Source organism: Sitophilus oryzae, unplaced genomic scaffold (assembly GCF_002938485.1).
Source record: "Sitophilus oryzae breed Bouriz unplaced genomic scaffold, Soryzae_2.0 scaffold_1274_pilon_pilon, whole genome shotgun sequence".
Taxonomy (NCBI): domain Eukaryota; kingdom Metazoa; phylum Arthropoda; class Insecta; order Coleoptera; family Curculionidae; genus Sitophilus; species Sitophilus oryzae.
This window is the reverse complement of record NW_022145920.1, coordinates 1,114,318-1,139,647: the sequence shown is the minus strand read 5'-3', so window position 1 is coordinate 1,139,647 and position 25,330 is coordinate 1,114,318. Positions and strand designations below refer to the sequence as shown.

At 33.0% G+C, this 25,330-nt stretch overlaps 1 protein-coding gene across 1 annotated transcript in view; it reads left to right on the top strand.

Moving 5' to 3' along the window:
- LOC115874315 (potassium voltage-gated channel protein Shaw) overlaps positions 1–25,330 on the top strand; it is a 98,354-nt gene that overhangs the window by 37,630 nt on the left and 35,394 nt on the right. Inside the window, exon 4 of the mRNA XM_030889421.1 lies at positions 21,234–21,442. Within this exon, the coding sequence (XP_030745281.1) occupies positions 21,234–21,442 (209 nt within the window). The remainder of the gene's footprint in view (positions 1–21,233; positions 21,443–25,330) is intronic.

Here is a 25,330-nt window from a genome sequence, read left to right as displayed (position 1 = left end):
CCTCCCCCAATACTCATGAGTCGCAAAAATCGGCCCAAAAAAGAGGATTTGGAGATAGCGAAGAAAGTAATCACCTATAGGGAGTCTAAGGGAGCGATCGAAAGTTTTGACCCATTTAAATCTCCAGGAGAGGACGGGGTGTTCCCGGCCTTATTGCAGAAGGCTGAGAGCATTATCGTCCTCCGCTTAGTAAGGATTTTTAGGGCTAGTCTGGCATGGTCACACATGCCAGCGGATTGGACGAGAGCAAAGGTGGTATATATACCGAAGGTGGGGAAACAAAACCTACAACCTGGCTCATATCGACCAATAAGCCTTACATCATTTCTGCTGAAGACCCTGGAGAAGGTGTTGGATGGGCATATTAGGGGAAGGATCCTTACGTCTAATCCCCTGAATGTCCGACAATATGCCTATCAGCAGGGAAAATCAACAGAACTGGCCCTCAACAATTTGGTTGGGGAAATTAAGAACACCTTTGATCGCAAGGAAATTGCGGTAGGGATATTCTTAGACATTGAGGGAGCATTTAACAATGTTACCCCTCAATCGCTCCTAGGCGCTGTAAAAGCCCGAGGAGTCGAAGCAACCATAACTGAATGGATTGAACAAATGCTCAAAAATCGAATAGTAACGACTTCGCTCAGCGGTGAGTCCGTCAGGTTTGTTCCGGGCAGGGGATGCCCGCAAGGACGAGTTCTCTCTTCTCTTCGGTGGACCCTGTTAGCGGATGACCTGATGGCAATCATCGATGCATACGAGGTTGAAGCACAGGCATACGTGGACGACCTGGTAATCCTAGTAAAAGGACACAAAGAGGAGGACATCTTCTCAAAAATACAGGAAGTCTTAGATGCAATTCACGGCTGGTGCACACTGGAACAATTAAGTGTAAACCCACAGAAAATCGTGATCATACTATTCACCAGAAGAAGGAAAACAGACAAACTAAAACCGCCCACTCTTCTTGGTGAGACAATTCCGTTTGCGGAGGAAGTTAAGTATCTAGGATTAAACCTGGACAAAAAACGTAGCTGGAACTCCCATCTGGAAAAAATATCAAAAAAGGCTTGCTATGCTCTATGGGCATGCCGCCGAATTTGTGGTAGAAACTGGGGATTAAGCCCCAAAAATATGTACTGGCTATACGTGACAGCCATCAGACCTATTATCACGTATGGCGCAGTTGCCTCGTGGCAGAAAGCCAACCAAACAACGGCAAAGAATAAACTGTCAAAATTACAACGACAAGCATGCTTAGCGGTGACTGGTGCCTTTCATTCTACGCCGTCAAAAGCTATGGAAACCCCACTCGACTTACCTCCTCTTCAAATTATTTTGGAGAGGGAGGCGAGATGGGCTACATATAGGTTTCTAAATATGGCACGAGAGAGCCAAGGAACAATCATGTTCATACAAAACCGACTAGTGGACGAACTACAATCGGATGAGATTTTGGGAATGGTCTCGGTTCCGAATAGGGACGTTTGTTTCCGAATGTAGACTCTCTGTTTCCGAATAGGGACGAATGGAATAAGCCGAGAAACGGCTTATTATTTGCGGAAATGTGTTGGTACACGGACGGATCCAAAAACGATAAAAGATCTGGCGCAGGAATTTACTGCAGCAGTCCAAAGACTGAGATCTACCACAGTCTTGGAAAACACACCACTATTTACCAAGCTGAGCTATATGCGATTGAAACCTGTGTGCAACTGCTGGTAGAACAGCAATACACTGAGAAAATAATAAGCATATTTTCGGATAGTCAAGCCGCGTTGAAAGCACTTGAGGCAAAGAAAAGTACGTCCAGGACGATTCTTCATTCTAAGAAACTACTCAATATGGATGGAGATGGAAACAAAGTGTCGCTAATATGGATACCGGGACATGTCGGCCTAGAGGGAAATGAACGTGCTGATTCCCTCGCCAAAACTGATGCAGGCTCGCCATTCGTGGGCCCAGAACCAACACTTAGCGTACCAAAAAATCTCGCAAGAGACAGGCTCTGTGAATGGGTTAGGGGTGTAACGCTTCGGGACTGGTATGACAGTCCCGGAATGGAACATGCCAAGACAATCCTAGCAGGGCCATCCAAACGTAGAACAGATGAACTCCTAAAGGCTGGTAGGAACGGAGCGCGTACGCTTACTGCAGTATACACGGGCCTCTGCCGGCTGAGATCACACTTACAGAGGATGGGACTGGTGGAAGACGCCGAATGCCGACTCTGTATGGAAGATGACGAAACAATGAAGCACGTTATGTGTACCTGCCCCGCTGGGGGCAGGACCAGGTTTGAGGTGTTTGGCAAACCCACGCTAGACCTATCAGACCTAGAAGACATATCACCCTCGGACATAACGGCCTATCGTTACCCTAATTCGCAAACCTCGTATCTCCAAAATCGAAAATTTTACAGGAGATAATAAAAACTTTCTATCTATTTTATTATATGTAGTCTTTAAAAAAAAATCAATAGATATATTCTGTATGTTGGTTGACATTGTAATAATATTGTTCGTAGCCCATTTTAATTTCATTAAAATTTTACTGGAGATACATGGTTTTCTGTATATTTTTTGTAAAAAACTGGAGTTACGAGGAAAGTATACGACATGTGTTCACCTGGTAACTCCTGATGTTTACTATAAAAACTTAATAGAAAACCACGTAAATTATAACTTTGGTAAAATCTCAACAAAACAAGTATTGGTTCATAACAGGGCTTTCTAAATTTAATTTCAAAAAATAAAATAACACTACTAAAAAACTATAATTTTTATTCACATTTAAATAACTACAAATTCAAGAGTAAAGAGAACCTAACTAAATTCGATTTCGTAATTATAAATACTTTAACCTTATATTATTAATTATTATTCATACGGTAGGGAATCATAGAATGAATGATAGTCTTTTTCCAAGCAACCCTTTATTTGCTGTAACTGTTCATACTTATCTTTTGATATTTTTAAACGTTCATTATACAGTATGGGCGTGAGAATTTTTGGATTCTTATTTATTCTGACGGGTAAAATTCGCCACTCGTCAGGATGCCTAATCTTGAACTCAATAAAACCTGAAGGATTATATTTTAAGGCACGAATATCCTGAACCGTTGAATCTCCCACCTTTTTTCCTGGTCTAATAGAAGTTAAATAATTTAGTTTGCTGAAGTCTTTGAAAAATGAATGATCTAGGTATTTGACCTTAAATGGTTCGGGCTTTGATCTAGCTTGAAGACAAACATCGACATAATCCGCAGGAATGTTTATTTTTCGATGTTTCAGTGAACGTTGTATAAGAGAATGCATTGAATCTGCTTCCATTTGCGTATGCCCACGTTCCAAATATTTCTGGATAACAGTAATATTGTTAGCAATGGAAGCATGTAAGATGGCGTTGGCTAGAGTTGCATTACGATTTTGACTGCAACATCCGTCGCTGTAAAATATTAGCTCCTGATTTTTTGGCAGATCGCGCGTTTCTTGTTCTATGAAATAAGAGATAATGGTTGAGAACTCATTTGTCCCTAATTTACCCTCACTTTGGTTCCATACAAAACAAAAGCCTTGTTTTGTTTTAATATTGTAAATCGTAAAATTGGGAACGATAAGCTTTTTTTTTATAATAGAGCATAGAAACATTTGACTTTGGCGCCAATAAGACGGATTGAAGATCCATTGTATATACTCTATTAGCTTCATTTTGCTTATCTTTGTTTTTTTCATCCCTGGCTTCATTTTTTTTCAACTGATGTAATTCATATTCTCCTTCGCTCAGATTGCCTGTATTTCTTGCAACACAAGTGCTACATTCATCTTTTTTTGGCGCAAAAATACTTAGGTTCATATCCTCAAAGATATTAGAGAAAAGGGCTGTTGACACTGGCGAAATTTTGTTCGAAGAGCACCAACTTTCGGAATATACCTTATACAAATGCATTTTTGAACGCCAGATAGGTTCAAGATATTTCTTTTGACTTCGGGCTCTGCAATAATGGGACTCCATTTTAGCAATACTATTAAAGAAGTCCACTACGGAGTTCCTTCTCTTCTGGAAAACTTCTCGTGTATGATCTTGCAAAGTCTCGTTATGTATTTCAAACACCACATCTACTTTGTTTTCTTCATTTCTTTTTTCAAGAAGCTACAGTCCATTCACCTATGCATAACGTATTTAAAAACATTTTCTTACAGACTCGTAGCTTTTCTTCTTTTTTCTTTAAATAATAGATAAAGCTTGACTGTCGTCTTGAACTGTTTTCTTCTTTTCTATCTCTTGACCTTTTGGTTGTTTCAGCTGTCATAAGCATATTTACATAGATCTTCTTTTCAGCATCACTAAGTTCCCAAAATTTGGAAAATATCTGGTTCCTATCTTCTTCAGAAAACTCTATGCATTTTACTGTTCTTTTCAAGGATTTTTTACTTGAAATCTTACAGTGGCATCGTGCCTTTAATTCTCGTTTTGGCCTGGATATTTTGTAATTCCATTTATCACCTTCCTTCTTTTTCCCAAAGTATTCTTCGCCCTTAGCTCTTTTTAGTTGGTTTACATTCTTGCACCATGTTTTCTGATCAACGTGGTGTCGCTTTTTTCTTTTTCTAGCAGGGATCGTCGTAGTCTCTAAATTTTCATTTATTTCATGCGACTTATTACGGACAACGTCTTCCGTTTCACTACTTGCTGTTGACTCATCTGGTTCGTAAGGAATGAAGTCTGGATCTTTGCTACACCCAGGAAGAGATGAAGATCTATTGATCAGAGTTTCCTTTTCACTTACTGCTGACTAATCTTGTTCGTAAGGAATGAAATCGGGATCTTTGCTAAACTCAGCAATAGATGAAGTTTTGTTGATAAGAGTTTCTTTTTCATTTACTGCTGACTCATCTTGTTCGTAAGGAATGCACTTCGGATCTTTGTTACACCCGTCAATATGCAAAGCTTTCTTGGTCAATATTTCCTCTTCCTTTGATGTTGACTCATGAGGTTCATAAGGAATAAAAGCAGGATTCAGTGCATTTTGAATCACGTCCATCATCGGTGCAACGTCACAAATAGAACCTACTGATTCTGGGTACAGTTGCTGGAGTACTTTATTTGAACTTTCATCTAAGCTCAAACCGATTCCATCGACAGACTGCCCTATATCTGAATGTTCCATGACTCTTAAATCGTTCGTGAAATTGGAAAGAATCAATTCAGATTCACAGGGATGGATCTCAGATGACTCTGATTTAGTTAATAATTGATCGTAAGAAGTTGCTGTAAGTGTTTTCATAACATGGTAGGATTCCTGAGGTAGAGGCACAAAATCAGATATATTGGGTTGGTTCTAAGATGCGTGGCATCTCGAATAAAATATTCTCTTTCATGGCCATTTCTAAAATCCTTTTTGAACGAGACATGACCTGAAATGGAATGCTTTGTTAAAAAAATGGCGAAAACCGTTTTGTCTAAAAAAACTATCAATATTTAGAGAAAGAGTTTGGGTATTATAAAGTTTTATAATTTTTCTGCTCTACAAAAAATATTCAAATTTTTGTAGATGTATTGGAGACATTTCCGTGATTTTTTACGCAAAAAATATCTGTAAAGATCGCTACGAGTAATCGTTCTCAAGATATTTAAAATAGAAATAGTCAATACATGTCATTATTGACAAAAAATAAACACGTTGAGTATATAGTTATTTGACTGAAATAAGAAATTTTTATCTTTTAAATTAATCATACATTTTTCTTCGAAAAAATGATGATAAAACAGTTTCTGTTTAACTTTTGACACAAAAACATTCCAAATTTATGATTTCAGTCTAATAGCTACATAGTCAAAATGTTTATTTTATGTCAATGATGACACGTATTGATAGTTTCTATTCCAAATATCTTGAGAACCATTACTCGTAGCGATTTTCACCGAGAGACTTTTTTTAATGTAAAAACTTCGTAAATGTATATTTTTTTACTCGGTAATTTTATACAGGTGCGGACGAAAAGTTATTACTCTTCAAACCAGTTAAAAAAATATGTAGGGTATGGCGCCTTCTACAAGTAGGAGTCATGTGGACATCAAAATCAAATTTCTCATGTCAAAAAACTCCCAGACACTAATTTTTATCAAGATATCTATGTTACTTCAGAAATTATTTGAAAAAAATCGAAATAAAAATGAAACTTCTACACCCTGTATCTCAGAATCTAACCATTTTATGACGTACATTTATACGATTTTTTTTACTTATTTTTATCTGCAGAATATGCTGCCGAAGTTTCCGGAATACAGTTCGGACCACCCTGTATAGATAGATTAGTTCAATATTAGAAATATATAGATATTATTCAAGTTTTAATTTAATTTAACGCTGAACATTGAAAAAACTTTTGTTGTTGAAATTCCTTTGAAAATTTTATTCGTGAATGTGCTCAGTGCTCTGAAATCATGCTTTCTTCTATTTTATACGAGTAATTATGCTTGTAACCATAACGAATAAGTAATATGATTTATTGAGGTTATGATCAAGTCTTAAAAATATTTGAAAAGGGCGTAAATTATTAATTATACAAATTATTTAAGCACACTAGCGAATTTAACTAATATGTTTGCCGTACGTGCCTGATAAAGTATCTATTATTTCCAGTTATGAATGCAATATTTATATTATAAAATTAGCAACAACAACACAAAACACACAAGTCTGATTTTCCCGCTTTTCTAACAAATAATATCGGAGTTAAGAGATTTTCCATGCTTGTTATAACGTCTCTTGGAGATACGAGATTTATGTCTGCTTTCGATTTTCGGAGTTACAAGCTTTTCATTGGACACTACCTTGGTTGGAGTTAGAAGCTTTTCTATTTCTTGAATTTAAACCTTTTAGAATATAGTTGGAGTTATGAGGTTTTCAGGTATTGTCCGTTCTTTGCTATTTTACTAGATGGCGTAAAAAGCACGATTTTGAAAAATTTTGGAGTTACGAGGTTTGCGAATTAGGGTAACGCTATGTTAAAAGGCTGGGTCTTGAGGGCGAACTTTAATGCTCTTTTCTATTAAAGAGCTTGTAGAAACTGAGCCACAATAGGCCCTCGCGGCCTCAGTGGAGGGTCCCGCCTGGGACTCACTCTTAGTAAAATACAATACAATACAATGTACTTACAGGAACATCTTCATTCTGCGCTGTCTGCAACTAACGGACTAATAACGCGAATCACTGACCGGCCAACTAACTGAACATTGGACTGCAACGAACTAACCCTTGACACTCTTCAGCATACATTTTATATTTTCTATCCCTCGTGGTCATCGCCGGTTACGTCGTTCAATCTGTTTTCATCTACCTAATTACATTCACCCGGCTTTGACCATGAGGAAATCGAACTTTGGTAACCTGCGTTTGATTATCGACCCGAAATTGTTGTGTTTTAATTGTTTAATTTCTAATGTTATTTAAAAACACATCTGGGTCGATGTCATGCAGGTAACTGATCTCTTGGGCCTATATCAAATTGGTTTACTCGAATTATATTATTAACTAGAATTATATTATATTAACTAGAATTATATTATTTGTTAATAAATTGTACTGAAGCTGTGGTTGGTTCCTTGTGAAACATCGTTGAAATATTAGTATTTTAATAAAGCACGCTTTTAGATGTTTCAAAAAACTTTTAATAAGAGTAACTTTAACTCAACATATATGTTTCGGCTTGTTAGGCCTTTTTCAAGAGTTTTTTAAGAACTAATCGTCTAACTACACTGTAACTATATATATATTTACTATTGGGGTGGGTTCAGAGAGTTTACAATAGGGGTAATAAAAAATGTGTTTAGAAATCCTTGTTGGTCGTTAACATTATTTTCGTTTTTAACAGATTTTAGTATTTCTAACTGTTCAATGTAATTTAAGCGTCTACCTTTTGTTTCTCTGTGTAGTAAGTTAATTGAGTTTTCATTAATTTTGTGATTATTTACTATACAATGAGTTGCAAGACCAGAACTATGCTGGAGATTATTAATATACTTTACATGTTCTTTAATCCTTATATCTACATTTCTACCTGTTTGGCCTATGTACACGGCATCACAATCATTGCAATCCACCCTATATACACCCGACTTATTTTTGACATTAGTTTTGTCTTTATTATTTAATAAAATTTGACCTAAATTTCTTTTATTTACGTTAATAGTTTTACATCCTATTTTATTGAGATTATTTGAAATTTTGTTAGTTAAATTAGGAATGTAGTTTAAAAGTCGATAATTGTTATTGTCTTTAGAATTAGCGGAATAAAAATTTTTCATTAATATTTTCTTTTGTTTTCTCTTTAGCATATTATCAATAAGGGAACACTTATATCCATTGTTGACGGCGATTTGTTTAATAATATTTAACTCTTTTTTAAAATTCTCTGGGCTCAGTGGAAACATTACTAATCTATGAATTAAACTATGAAAGGGTGACATTTTGATTTGCCAGGATTGGTGTGATTGATCATTAGCATTACTTTACTTTAAACAAAAAATAAAAAAACATTTTTTAAAATTTACTAAACTAATTTCTACATTGTTGTTTCGAGCTCGATCAAACAGTGACTGTAATAAAGTACCAATGAACATCAGTTCATCAGTCCAATGAACATCAGTTCATTGGTTGTACTTTATTAAATACTGTTTGATCGAGCTCGAAACAACAATGTAGAAATTACTTTAGTAAATTTAAAAAAAAAAATTGTTTTGTTTTTTGTTTCGTTTGGTTGGAAAAGTAATGTCGTTGGATATGTATTTTAATATTTTATAAAGGAAATGTCCTTGTATTCCAATGTCATATGATGCTAGTTTTAAGTGCCTTTTTGTGCAGAGGATGTTTTTTTTTGCTAATTGACTCAATCAAACTATCCTGATTATGGGAATTAAATTCTCGAAATTTTGACAAATTTGAAAAAGTAGTTTTATTAGCCTGTGTGGTGATTGATTATTGACTGCATCCTCACTTAAATTTTGAGTTTTTCTTAATTTAGTCAGTCACAACTAACCTGCTATTTTTTACTCTTAAATTATATACAGCATGCAAGACTAATATGTCGTGACTTAAATACTTAAGTATTTTAAAATATGTGACTTTAAAATACTTAAGTATTATTCTACCCCAAATAATTAACATATCTTTTAGCACTCGACAAATTTATTAAGGTATTATTTACATGTAATGCGGTTCACCAGCTTTTAGACTTGTAACTGCGGTTTGAAGTTCGCATAAATAATTACGTCTGGGTCAGATAAGCCGTGGAAACACAAATGAATACCAACTTAAATATAACCATTTCCTTCCATGTTTTTGGTAACTTATTATTTGCAAATTCTGTGCTACTCCGAATTTAAATAAAAATATGTTACATCTAAAATAATGAATTATACATATCTAAAAATATTATACCAGTATACAGGATGACATAGAATTCCGAAACAGTCCTATAAAAGGTTTTCTATTTGATATTTTAACTACAATATTTTTTTATATTATATGCAAACAATATTAAAAGAGAATTAATAAATTACATACAGGGTGATACTTAAATAAGTGCAAATATCTTTAGGGGTCGTATATTTCCACCATAGAAACACGTCTAGGAGGTTTTTTTCGCAAAAAAAATGAAAATCTTGAATTTCTTGGAAGAAAATTTGAAAACCTTTTAATTTAACTTAAAATCTGTAATATCTTGATGGTATAGCAACATAGAAATAGTAGATTAAATTTACAAGAAGGAAAACCAGTGGTTCTCAAAATTTAACTAAGTAAAATAATGGGTTACTTTGGAGTTATTTGAAAAACAGTAAAGAGAAATACGTTTTTTTTATCGAGATCTGCCGTGAAAATATTTGCATTTATTTAAGACTCACCTTGTATAGTAAATAAATGCCTTTATTGTCAAAAAATTTTACAATTTGTAGACAAAGGTAAAGTAAACAAACAAAGGAAACAAACAAAGAAACAAAATAGAATACAAAACATTATACAAATAACATTGTCAGTCTTATTGTTTAAAATAAACATTTAGAAATGTTTACAATGTCAAAGAACAAAAAAATAAAAATAAGATTCAAAAATATTTAGTAAGTTTATACTCAATATCAGTGACCTCCAGATAAATTTACACCGATGTCATTGGTAAATATAGTAATAGCAAACATTTATTAGGCCAGTGTTTACAAGATCAAATTCGATTATCAAAATATAAATTATATACGGTGTAGAAAGCCTTGTCTAGTAAATAAGATTTCAATGCTTTGCAAAATGAAGAAAATGATGTTATGGATTTGATTTCAAATGACAGGTGATTGCATTTTTTTGGAGTTGTATAATATTGAACTTTTAACTAACTCTGAGCGTGGGGTACGTAGATAAAGATCTTGCTCCGGCGTTCCTGAGTGGATAAGTGAGAGATGGCCTTTCTTGAGCAGCTGATACATGCTTACGTATTAGGCAAACGGATTCAAATATAAATAAGGAAGGAAGAGTTAATATTTTTAATTTTTTAAAAAAGTCCTGGCAATGAGTTCTGCTGTTTAGCCCCAGTGAATATCTAACAGCTCTATTCTGGAGCTTAAAAATGCGGTCAAATTGAGTCGCACAATACATACCCCAGAATGGAAGGGCATATCTTAGGTGCGACTCAAAAAGTGCATTATAAACAGTTCTAACCACTGACAAGTTAAGCTCCTTAGAAACAAATCTTAATGCAAAACAGGCAGAGCTTAATTTTTTCGACAAAGCGTCGATATGCATGTCTCACTTCAGAGAATTGTCTACAAGCTCTAAGAATTTTACAGATTTTAAGACGTCGATGGTGGTGTTGTTAAGTACAAAAGACTGCAGCGAGTTTTTATACGACAAAGCTTTAGTTTTAGAAATGTTGAGACTCAGGAGTATATAGTTTTTTAAGAAATGTATGTACATTTTTTTATGTAACTGGATTTGAGATAAAATTTGTATTCAGAAAATTCAATATGTTATAAATTGTTTTCTATATGGATTGAGTAGTTTTAGAGGTATGTTTTGGGGAATTTCTATGTTACCTTTCTCAATAATGTAAAATATTTCCAATTTTGAATACACTCATCAATATGGTCTAGGGTAGAAAGTTAAAATTTGTGTTCTCTGAGCTCTTTATGTTGGAGAGTCAGATTATAAAATAAAACAAAAATGTCAACAGAATCTCTGTTTATACCAAAAATAAAAACATTGAATTATAATCAGCTATTTTATACAGGAGGGCCAAAAAGAATAAAAAAATATCTAATTTAATATTAGAAGAAAATCATTAAATATAAAATCTCATATAATGTATTACCACCACTATTGTTTATGACAGCTCTAAATCGGCGAGGCATACTTCTAATTAAATTGTCTATCTCGTTTTGGTCAATTTGTTGCCACTCCTCTTTTAAACAACTTTTCAGCTCCGCTCTAGTTTAGAACACCATTGCACGATTCATTACACGTCTTTGCAACATATCCCATACGTGCTCTATAGGATCTAAGTCAGGAGATTGGGCAGGCCACGGCAACAGGATAATATTGCGGTGATTCCAAAAAAGTTCCATTGTTCTCGCTACATGCGGGTGTGTATTATCCTGCATTAGAATCCTGAGGAAAAACAAAGGTTCGAAGAACTGTAAAAAACCCAAACCATAAGGTTCCGCCCTGATACCGATCCACATCAAAGATAGTTTCCAGACAAGCAGCGTTTCCTAGGCGTCCCCATACCTTAAGGCCCAGCACCCACGGTGCGATTGTTTTCTGACAAGAGTTTTGTAATAAAAGTTGCAGTATTTTGCAACCTTATGGTTGCTTATAGTTTGCCCCTAAAAATTTTAAAGCTTCATTTCTCCAAGGTATCAAAGTTAATATAATTAGCAAATATATAAAATCCTTAAGCGACTGACATACTGATTAATCACGATCCTGCTCAAACCACTCAACGTAAGAAGCTCAATTTTGGCATACAGGTTGATTCTAGGGTGTAGAGGTTCGATAAGAAGAGATTTTTCGAAATTCTAGTTCCAAGAGGGTGAAACCACCCCTCAAATATTACAATATTTTTTATTTAAAAAACGGTCAAGTTTCCGAAAAAACTCTTAAACACGTATATTTTATTTTGTTTTTTTACATATTTTAGGATTTTTTAAAAATGTATACAGGGTGTTTCGAAAAATCTGGTCATTGATTAATCACGATCCTGCTTAAAGCGCTTGACGTAAAAAGCTGATTTTTGGAAAACAGATTGACTTTAGGGTGTAGAGGTTCGATAAGAAGGGATTTTTCAAAACTCGAATTCTAAGGGGGTGAAACTATCCTTCAAATATTAAAATATTTTTTATTTAAAAACCGGTGAGTTTTTCGGAAAAACTCTTAAACACGTATATTTTATTTTGTTGTTTTACATATTTTCAGATTTTTTATAAATTTATACAGGATGTTTCATAAAATATGACCATAGAGTAATCACGATTCTGCTTAAACTGCTTGACGTTTAAAGCTGATTTTTGGCAAACGGATTGACTGTGGGGTGTAGAGGTTCGATAAGGGGGGATTTTTCGAATCTCAAATTCCAAGAGGGTGAAAACGCCCCTCAAATATTACAATATTTGTTATTTAAAAAACGGTTAGTCTTTCGGGAAAACGCTTGGACAAGCATAATTTATTTGGTTTTTTACATATTTTGAAATTTTTTAAAAAATTATACAGGGTGTTCCAAAAAGTTGGGTAATTTCTTAACCACGATTCTGCTTAAACTGCTTGACGTAAAAAGCTTATTTTTGGCAAACGGATTTTTCGAAAGTCAAATTCTAACGAGATGAAATATTACCAACTTATATAATAATATCGCCATATTGTTTTTTCTCATGCTGACATAAATGTGAGAAAATTTTATCCAGTTTATGGAAATTCTTGCTTTGCTTTATCATCACCGTTACAAATGATTAATTCGACGCGAACGAAGTCGCTGGTACACGCTAGTACTAAATATTTCCTGAAGTTTATTGGTCAGTAATTGTGTTGCAATAATAAAAATAAAACTACCTCATAGAGAGTGTCTAAAAATTTATTTTAAATAATTTCCAGCTTTAAACGGCAATAACTCGTTTAATTTAAATGGAACACCCTGTATATTTTTAGGAGAATCAGATGCACAATTTAATTTTCTATCAAATTATTGTATTATATCATTTTTTAACTATCCCTACAAATTTTCGTAGAAAAAAGCATTTTCTTTTAATTTAAACTTCATTTGTCAATATATCCATGGAATATTAACATTTTAGATTGTTTTTAAAACAACAAATGTACAAAATGTACAGGTGCTAAAGACGATAATATTAGTAGCCTATTTGTATACAAAAAGAAAACTATTTAAATCTATATAATAGTATACCATTAATTAAATATACCACCATTATTTTCGCCCAAATATCAATTAATTACATACTTAATTGTGTTAGTTAGTAAATTATTCTAAATAAATGTGGATTTGAATTAGAAGTCAATATAATAAATGAAAATGAACTCTGTTGTTATAAGCATTCGTCAAAAAAGTAAATAAAGTTTTTAAGGTGTTACTTTTTACCACACTGTCTAATACACATACAAAATTCAGTTTTTTTAGTATTTAGAGCAATTATTAATCAATGCAAAGAGTCAATTAATGTAGTTTGAATACTTGAATAGTATTAATGGCCCTCTTTAACAAATATTTGATGAATTAAATGAACTATATCGACAATATTAGTATCTGTATCCTTTAAAAATATGTTATATCTTTACAAATAATAATCTAAAATGTCAATATTCCATGGGTATATTGATAAATGAGGTCTAAATTATTAGAAAATGTATTTTCTACGAAAATTTGAAGAGATATGTAAAAAATGGTATCATACAATTTGATAGACAATTAAATTGTGCATCTGATTCTCATAAAATATATAGGGTGTTTCATTTAAATTAAACAAGTTATTTCCGTTTAAAGCTACTAATTATATAAAATAAATTTTTAGACACTCTGTATAAGGTAGTATAATTTGTATTATTACAACACAAAATTTAGTAAATAGATATACTTCAGTACAATATTTGGTTTTAAAAAATTAAATATGCCTAGAGAAATGAAGCATTAAAATTATTACTGTATTTTTGATAAAAACCTAAATATTTCAAAAACGGTAAGATTAAAATACGCTAAACCTTAATCAAATGTACCTTTATTTTAATAGTAGAAACTAGAAATGTAATAATATACAGGGTGTTCCAAAAAAATACAACTTTGATATTTTTTGTTTATTTGGGACACTCTGTATCTTGTAAAAATATTTTTAAATTATATCTCTAATAGTCCTTCAACAAACCTAAAACTTACAATTTGCAAAAATCCAATCGTTTAGCTATAAATAATACTCCGTGTCGTATGTGGTGTCGATTTTTTTTTATATAATTGGAGTTTTTTTTATATGCTTTTTAAGCTGCATGAAACATGTAACGCCGATGTGCGATTTTGCATTTTTAGAAACTGAACTTTCCGTCGATTCGCTAAACTTTCAACCTGAATCTCAGTTAGTGCTTTTTTATTTATTCTTCGAAGTTAACGGGCAAAGTTTTACTGACGAACGTAGTCTTTACGGTTGTTATGCTTTAGAAAGAACATTATAAATTCCGAAATACGTCAATTAGAACAAGATAACTTTAACAACAATGAATAATTATATTTTCAATTCAAATATACTTTCATGAATATATTGGTGTTAATACATTTAACAATTTTGTTCAGGACGTTAGGCTCTTTTAGAATATGGACTAAGATTATAAGCAATTTGGGGCTTTAATCTTCATTATGAACCTCAAAATTAGAGGAATAAATTAATGGTTGTAATCCATACACATACAAGTATAAATACTCAAAGGTTTTTTTTGTGCCATTCATTCCGCTGCTACCGCTTCACCAAGAGATCTATCGATTACAAATATTTTCAATATGGCGGCACTTCCGGAAATACCGCAAGTTGACCGTAACTCTCGTATTTTAAACGGGTGCCCCCATTTTTTATTACATGCTTAAATTCTCTGTAAAATTCTGTGAATATTGATGTCAAACACTCTATACCTAACATTAACCGTTTTTGAGAAAAATATATTTAAATTTTCTGGACGAAAAAAAAACCTGTCAAAATAATTTGTATAGCCTAAAAGTCAAATTTAGTGATTACCACAGCCACTGTGACATAAAGAGAAGACATGTGGCTATCTATTTTAAAAATGAAATTGTTCAAATGTCATATAAAAATAGCGGTATCTGTCATGAAATTGAGCGATTAAAAAACTATCATAAAACATTTTTTTCAAATGGAAACCCACTTTTTTTATTTCACTAATGAAAAGGTTTTTCAGTTCGTTACTTTTTAACTATACTTATTCCTATACCTAAAATAAATTTGAAAACGATTAATTATTAAATTATTTCAGATTTAATTGAAAACGTATATTTTTTTCTTGATTTTATCTAGCTTCCTATGATATTAACTGTCAAACGGTCAGACAATTTATTTCCATCTGTCAGAAAACGAATTATTTGAATTTCATATATTATAAGTACTGCCTGCTTAAGACTGTTTAAAAAGTGTATTGTTAAAAATATATCTCGTATTTTCGCTCTCTAGTGATATATAATAGTTCATGTTATTAATAATATTCCGTATGATGGAAAAAAAGCAGCGCAAAGTTGGTTCGGAAATGATGCTGCTTTTTGAACAAAGCGTCACAATATGACATGGCCAGATCTATTGTTTTACATCACTTGACGTTTAAAGTCATAGATCAAAACTAAGGGTATATTCCGTTGCTTACCTTGGTTATGGTTTTATGTTCCGTTTCTATGGGTTTTTTGAAAGTTTTCTTATCACATAACACGGTTCCTGAAAAATTCGGTTATAACCAGGGGCGGGAAAGTGAAATAGCAAAAGCGGTTCCACCGTTTCCACGGAAATCTCAAATGAAATAGTTCCAGCTCTAGCCACTAGGTGGTAGTGCAATTAATTTTTAGGTTAAGAAGTTGCTACTAGTTATTGCCAGATGGCGTTAAATCAGAATTTTTTTGTAGTTTCCATAGTTTCCAACGGCCATTGTCATATTATTGTCAAATTCTCAAAAAATATTGTCCTTGTCATAGCACCAATCATAATATTATCAAATAAATGATTATCAAAATGTTTTTCAAACTATAATTTGTTATATGTGTTTTAATTAGACAATTCCTTTTGTTTGTGGCCCTAAACGCAGTTTGGGCCTGCGTCGGCAAATACCGGTATGTTTTTTAATATCCTATCTATCTAAATTTTAAATATCATAGTCAGAAATAGTTTTATTGTTTATTAACTGTAAAAATGGTATACTTATAAGAATCAATAAAAACCAAAGCTTTTCCTGCGAAAATCGGGCTTTTTTCACAGAAAAGGTATTTTTTGATTTATCAACAATCATTGTCAAGTTGACAATATACACGGTGTTTTCTAATTAGTCTAAAAAATTGTGGTGTGATTCCTCATGTGTTCTTAAAACAATTTTTATATAACCATTAGGTCTAAAGTACTTCCTTTCTGATCTACAGGGTGTTAAAAATTTAAAAAAAATCGATATTTTGCTTAAAATAAATGGTACACTACTGCTTTTTTAAAGAAAATATATTTTTTTCTTGACTGGCCATTCTTTTTCAACAAAATTGATCTTTTGAGTTTTTCTTGTTCATCAAACGGTTGCCGAGAAAAAAATAAATATACTTATTAAGAGCCCGCCTTAAGCCGTTTTCTAACCATTTTTTATTTTTCCGATTAATTAGAAAACACCCTGTATATGCATATCACAGGCAGCCAAATAAACTAGTAACCTCTAAAAATTATTTTGCCTACCACTAGCGACGTACCGTGTTTTTAGTGAGTACTAAATTATTTTATCAAAATTTCACCATATAAGTTTCCAGGCAATGGAATATACCTAGCTAGAAAAAGAATGGACTCTACCATACTCAAAAATGGTCCTACAGAAGTGGCGCCATCTATTGAGTAGGGCTTGTTTTAAATGGGTCGAAGCGCGGGCTTTTTAAATGAGCTTATTTATTGAATTTTACTCTAAAATAATTAAATTTGATTATTAAATCTTATTTTTTTACACAAATTCAACAATACTAATAACAAGTATCGTTGTGATGTGTAAAATATAAGATCTAACAGTATAATTTATACGGTTATTAAATAAAATTAAAGCCAAACATGTGAAATATTATTTATTATTTAAAGTTTTCATTTATAAGTCAAATATTTAAACATCGTTTATTATAATAAAACAAGACCAACGTAATACGTCCAAAGTTTTGTAAATGGAGTAAATATAATAAATAGGTACTTAAATGAAAGCAAAAATAAAAGACTTACATTATATTTTTAGGGCCACAAACAAAAGGAATTGTCTAATTAAAACACATATAACAAATTATAGTTTGAAAAACATTTTGATAATCATTTATTTGATAATATTATGATTGTTGCTATGACAACGACAATATTTTTTGAGAATTTGACAATAATATGACAATGGCCGTTGGAAACTATGGAAACTACAAAAAAATTCTGATTTAACGCCATCTGGCAATAACTAGTAGCAACTTCTTAACCTAAAAATTAATTGCACTACCACCTAGTGGCTAGAGCTGGAACTATTTCATTTGAGATTTCCGTGGAAACGGTGGAACCGCTTTTGCTATTTCACTTTCCCGCCCCTGGTTATAACCGAATTTTTCAGGAACCGTGTTATGTGATAAGAAAACTTTCAAAAAACCCATAGAAACGGAACATAAAACCATAACCAAGGTAAGCAACGGAATATACCCTTAGTTTTGATCTATGACTTTAAACGTCAAGTGATGTAAAACAATAGATCTGGCCATGTCATATTGTGACGCTTTGTTCAAAAAGCAGCATCATTTCCGAACCAACTTTGCGCTGCTTTTTTTCCATCATACGGAATATTATTAATAACATGAACTATTATATATCACTAGAGAGCGAAAATACGAGATATATTTTTAACAATACACTTTTTAAACAGTCTTAAGCAGGCAGTACTTATAATATATGAAATTCAAATAATTCGTTTTCTGACAGATGGAAATAAATTGTCTGACCGTTTGACAGTTAATATCATAGGAAGCTAGATAAAATCAAGAAAAAAATATACGTTTTCAAATTAAATCTGAAATAATTTAATAATTAATCGTTTTCAAATTTATTTTAGGTATAGGAATAAGTATAGTTAAAAAGTAACGAACTGAAAAACCTTTTCATTAGTGAAATAAAAAAAGTGGGTTTCCATTTGAAAAAAATGTTTTATGATAGTTTTTTAATCGCTCAATTTCATGACAGATACCGCTATTTTTATATGACATTTGAACACAATTTTTTAGACTAATTAGAAAACACCGTGTATATTGTCAACTTGACAATGATTGTTGATAAATCAAAAAATACCTTTTCTGTGAAAAAAGCCCGATTTTCGCAGGAAAAGCTTTGGTTTTTATTGATTCTTATAAGTATACCATTTTTACAGTTAATAAACAATAAAACTATTTCTGACTATGATATTTAAAATTTAGATAGATAGGATATTAAAAAACATACCGGTATTTGCCGACGCAGGCCCAAACTGCGTCGGCAAATACCGGTATGTTTTTTAATATCCTATCTATCTAAATTTTAAATATCATAGTCAGAAATAGTTTTATTGTTTATTAACTGTAAAAATGGTATACTTATAAGTTTTATCAAATATTGTGATTTACTTTCTACCTTGTAGTCAAAATTTATATTTAATAAACTGTAAAATATATATATTCTTATGTTTTATTAAAGTTACTCTGATATATTAATATATCAGTGTAACTTTAAAACTAAATCCTTTGAAATCAAATATAAACATAAAAAATATTTACAGCAGAAAAGGCGAAGGCGCTGGGTTAAACGTAGTCTCTACTAAGAACACGGAGGGGCGTTTTGACCCAAAATTTTACTATTAAGTTTCATATCTATCTTAATAGAAAATTATTTTCTTTTATCTATGGTATATTCTTTGGTTATAACTGTCACCAAACTGCCAGCGCGACAAGGCTGGTTTTTCTGGTTTTGTTTGTCAATCAATTATGTGACAGAAATCAAGCAAATATATTGGAAGTTCGAGTGAAATTCTCATTTAATATCTGAAATTTGTTATAATATTTTGTATTTACATCCAAAAACAATGGAGGTAGGCAGTAAAGGTAAATTAATTTCATTAACTAAATAGAATGACTTTTTAGGACCATTTAAACTTATCATGCAGCCATTGTTTCTTAAAGTCAGGAACATTTAAAGAAAACATGAAAAAGAAGACAACAAGTAATCGTGAATGTTTTGTAAGCTATAAAAATATAAATATTGATTTAATAATAAATAACAACAATAATAAATAAACAAATCTGTTTATTTATTATTGATCTGTTTTAATATTGGACCTGCAAATCTTTCCTTGAGCTGTCTAATGAGTTTAACAGTTTATTAATAAAGTACTTTTCAATATTATATCCAAACCAAACCAAACCAAACTCCATTGAAAAGAAGAAGCAAAAGTAAAAACAGAGAATAGGTACATTAAAAATGCATAAAAGATAAATTATATAATAGAGGTATTGAAATTTAGAAAACGTCAACATTTGACGTTTCCAGTATTTTACCAAAACCGTTCCGTATCAAACCGATTTTTTTCAGGAACCGCTCTTTACCGTAGTTTACCGGTCTGGTTCGCCTGGTTTTGCAACGGAATGCAGCCTAAATCTTAAATAACTTAAAAACAATTTATTTTGGGTATATGAACATGTATAGTCAAAAAGTAACTAATTGAAAAACCTTTTTACTAGTGCAATAAAAAAAGTGGGGTTCCATTGGAAAAAAATGATTTTTGATAATTTTTTAAACGCCCAATTCTATTACAGCTGCCGCCATTACTCTATGAAATTCGAACAATTTAATTTTTGAAATAGATAGCCACATGTTTTCTCTTTATGGCACAGTGGCTGTGGTAATTACTAAATATGACGTTTAGGCTATACACATATTTTTGACAGGCAGTTTTTTTTGTTCGTTTTTTTCTCAAAAACGGTCAGTGTTAGATTTAGAGTGTTTAATATCAAAATTCATAAAATTTTACAGAGAATTTAAGTACTTATGCAATAAAAAATGGGGGCACCCATTTAAAATAAGAAAGTTGCTGTCAAGTTGCGGTATTTCCGGAAGTACATTTATTTTATACATACCTTTTGTTCCTTCTTTAATTTCGTTCATCCATTTCGATCCGTCGTTTCCTTCATTCATATTCTTGTCTATTTTCTCTTTCTTCTGCACTTTATATTAAAGCAATCTCCGTTATCATAAATTTCTGACAATATTTTGGATATCTTTATTGAACATATTCAAATCAGAAGATTCTAGCTGTTATGAACTTTTAATTTTAAATTGTCAACTTTTAGCTGTTAAAATTCTGCCTGTTAAGGTGCTGCGTTCGATTGTAGGTTTGAACTTCGTTAGTTGAGTCTTAAGCTTGATTTTCATGCATCCGTTGTCCGACGATACGATGATACGATATTAATTTTATTGGTTGAATTTAAAGACTTCGGTTGGTTAGAAACGGTTAACCAATCGAAGCCTTTAAATACAACCAATGATATTAATATCGTATCAACGTATCGTCGGACAACGGATGCATGAAAATCAAGCTTTAGGAAAATGGCACATAGTTTATGATATGTTTCCTAAAATATTTTGATTAAAAGAAAATATATAAAAGTGGACAACGCTGCGCCGGTCAAGCGTAATCACGTGACTAAAGGTTTATTTGGCATGAACTGTAGTCAAATATTCAAGTGTTGTTCTTTATTTCTCCATGATTTCTCGTAAATGCTCTTTATTCAATCGGTCTATTCTTGATTCCCTGGCAGTTTTGCGTTATAAATCTATTTCTAGTTCTGGTTCAGGCTGATAAACATTCTTTCTGGTTCAGGATGATAAAAAAATAATTACATTTTTTAGTGAAAACTTGCATTTACATGCTCTACACTATTTTTTGTATATTTCTGTCATGATTGCTTTTATTTTAGGTAATTGGAGTGCTGTCGGTGTTTTTTATTTGCGTCTCGATACTTTCATTTTGCCTTAAAACACATCCAGATATGAAAGTACCGGTGATTGTACTACGAGGGAACAATACTGCCTTCGCGATAGACAAAGAAGATACAGATGCGCACATTGCCTTCTTTTACATTGAATGTATCTGTAATGCCTGGTTTACCTTTGAAATTCTTATTAGGTAAGTCTATTCCAATGTTTTTTTTATTATTTATGTATTCATTAAATGTTTGTGCTATACGAGAGGAAAATTATAGATTTTTAATTGCTATAATATGTGATATAATGAGCTTAACTTTTGATGACAATATTTCGTGATATTTTATTTTTCATTGTTCAATTTATTAACTGTATGCTACTACATATACCTACAAAAGTATTCCATTAGTATCAAACATAGATAGAACTCGTGTAGAAAAAGGATATCCATGAACTTCAAAGGCACAGTAAATTAAACAAGGAATATAATTGCTAAATCCGTAATGCAATTTGAACCGGGCTAAACGAGTGAGTTCGTGTATTGGAAGTTTTTGATAATTGTTAAACGTTTTTAAGCTTAACAGTAACAGTGAACCTGTTTGATGTACAAGGGTAGGTATTTCTTTTGTCCTCTGTTTATGAGGTGGAACACGCACTTAGAAAAGATAGTCAGTTTTTTATTAATACGTATTATAAAAAAAATTCATACGCTGTCTGTGTTCAAATATTGGATCCCGTATTGATTTTACAGTGAAGTTGTAAATAGGTCTATTAAAGGTCTGCATATGCTAAACAAATGTTAAATTTGAAAAGTTTTAGACAAGCCGTTTTTTAACTAATTTAAGAAAAGCTGCATTAATTTTTAAATTAAAATTGAACAGGTAACAATGCAAAACCAGGCAAATGTCAACATCCCTTAATTTGCCAACTTATGATGTGCGTTCAATGCAGAATGCAATTTGTTGCATTCAATCAAATTTGTTTCATTGCAATCAGTCCTGTCTACGCTGCTTCGTTACAGTACCTAGGGTTAGTGTTGCATTTGCCGATATGCATTGCCGATATGCATTTTTGCAATTTAAAACCTCAAATTAGACAGAAGCCTAAGGTTTATAAAATAGAATTTGATATTGACAAAATTATAAGTTGACAACTTAAGGGTATGTTGGCATTTACCTGGTTTTCCATTGACACCTGTTCAGTTTGAATCTAAGTCGAGATAATTTTGAATTAAATCATCGCATAAATAGAGTTACCGCGTTTTGTTTTATTAAACATTTAAAAAATCAACATAATTTAAATAAATATATAAACTGAATTAGTTTTAGTTTCATATTTAACCGAAATTGTATTATACAGGGGTAATCTGTAATACCCTTAGAGAAATACAAGCGGAGAGTTATGATTACGGAAAACAGAAAATGCTCCTATGTATCGACTTTTAGCAGGCATATGACAAAGTTAAAATGACGGAGGTGTTTAGAGCATTAACAGAATTAGGGGTTAGCAAAAAACTGACCAAGATGATAAAATTGACACACCAAGAGACAGTAAATGAAGTCAAAGTAAACAAGAAAACAACGGAAAAAATTATAATCAGGGACGGATTAAGACAGGGGGATCCACTATCTCCACTACTGTTTAGTGTAGTATTAGAAAAAGTTATAAAAGACGCGGGAATCAACAGAGAGGGCCTTCTGTATACAAAAAGACACTAATGATGATTAGCCTTTGCCGATGATTTAGTTATCTTAGCAAGAGATCGGGAGGAGCTGATATCGGTGACCAAAAGACTAAAAAATCAAGGGCAAAAAGTAGGCTTAGTCTTTAATGAGAAGGAAGCAAAATTTATGGAGTGGTCAGATAGACCTTTTGAGAAGGGAAGATGTCTACAATTGAATAATTGTTAGAGAGGTAAACGATACTAGTTTGAGGAAAGAGATAAATTCATATATCTAGGAGCCGTATTTCTAAGGAATCCAAAACACGATGGAAAGGAAATACTGCCAACACAGGAAGTTAAATACCTGGGAATAACCCTGGACAGTAAACTCCTGTGGAACAGGCATATTAAGAACACTACCAGCAAAGCCATAAAGGCTCTCATGATATGCAGAAGACTGGCCGGAAATAGATGGGGCTGCTCCCCTAACATTTTGCGCTGGATGTATACCATGATAGTAAGACCCATGATTACTTATGGAGCAGTTGCCTGGTACACAAAACTAGAGCAACGGACGGCAAGATTAAACCTATGCAAAGTCCAGAGACTAGCATGTGTTTGCATCACAGGAGCCATGAGAACCTGTCCAACAGCAGCAATGGAGGTCATTCTAGATCTAACACCACTGCACATTGTCATTGGTAGATATGCCAATGCGACAATGATTAGAATGGTCACTAACGGAATTAGTACTGGGTGAATTGTCAGATCAGGGGCTTGGAACACCCTCAAAAAGGAAATACCACTCCTGCAACTCCCAGTGGACGATATGCCAAGAACGTACAACTTTGACAAACATGTCAATGTAGTATTGAGCAATAAGAAGGATTGGAAGAGCGAAACGCTTGCCCAGCAGTTAAAAGACCATACCATAACTTGGTAAACTGATGCTTCCAAAACCAATACGGGAACAGGGATCGGAGTGTTTGGGCCGAGAGCTAATTACTCCGAACCAATGGGCACTTACCCTAGTATCCTACAGACAGAAATCTACGCTATAGAGAGATGCGTACAACTTATCTTAGATAGGAACTATCGGAAACAAGAAATAGCCATCTTATCTGATAGTCAAGCAGCGTTAAAGGCGATCAACTCAGTCTCAATCAATTCGAAATTGGTCAAAGAATACATAGAGAAGCTGAATAAATTAGGCAAAGAAAACAAAGTCCTCCTACACTGGGTGCCTGCTCACCAAGGGATAAAAGGCAATGAAAAAGCAAATAATCTAGGTAGAAAAGGAGCGAACACTCCACTAACTGGACCAGAACCGTTCTGCTTTCCAAGTGGTAACCAACTCAAGGAGGAACTCAAGAACTTGGAAGATTCCATCCGCAACCTGGAATGGAAATCTTGCAATGGTCTAGGACACTCGAAGAAGTTTCTGAGGGCTTATGATCAATAAAAATCACAGATCTTCCTAGGTCTGAGTAAGAACAATCTTCGGATTGTCACGGGGTTTTTAACAGGACACTGTCTCCTCAATGAACACCTCAGTAGATTGAAACTAAGAAGAAACGGCGAATTCAGATTCTGTGGGGAAGATGGGGAAACACCAGTACACCTCATCACTGAGTGCGCCGAGACGACAACCATTCGTGCCATGAATTTTGGTACGACTGATATTGGAGATGGAGAACTACCCTCTATAAAACCGTCCCAGATACTGGCTTTTGTCAAAGCCCTGGGTCTGTATGATGAGTTATGATTCAAGAAAGGGGGACACAATGGATCTGTAAGGTCAAAGTGATTAACCCCCCTCCCACTCATTCTAAATTCTAAAATTCTAAGGAATCCAAATGTAACTCAAGAAATTATGGCAAGAATAATTGGCAGGAAATAGATGTGTCAGCGCATTACAGAAAATTATTAAGAGTACGAACATTTCTTGAAGTTCAAAAATCAAAATGTACCAAACAATAATAAGAAGTGCTGTAGGCATGTGAAACGTGGACGTTCAATGCAACGGAAAGTTCGAGGCTAGAGATTTGGGAAAGAAAAACAATGAGGAAGATTTTTGGAGGAAAGAAGATAGACAACATATGGACCAGAAGAACAAATGAAGAATTAAAGCAACTATATCGGGCACCGAGTATAACGGGAGTAGCAAGAGCACAAAGACTGAGATGGCTGGGACACATTGAAAGAATGGCTGAAGCATTCTTTCAAGATTCCTAGTATGGTAATAAAATGTGAAATAGGTGGAAAGAGAAGGAGGGGTAGATCGAGAATCAGATGAAAAAAGTATGTAGAATAGAACTTGAGAAGGATAAGAGTGGATGGGTGGAGAATAAAGGCGACAGACATAGACAAATGCAGAAAGATAAGCAATCAAGCCATGAGCCTTTTAGGCTTTTAGAGCTATTATAC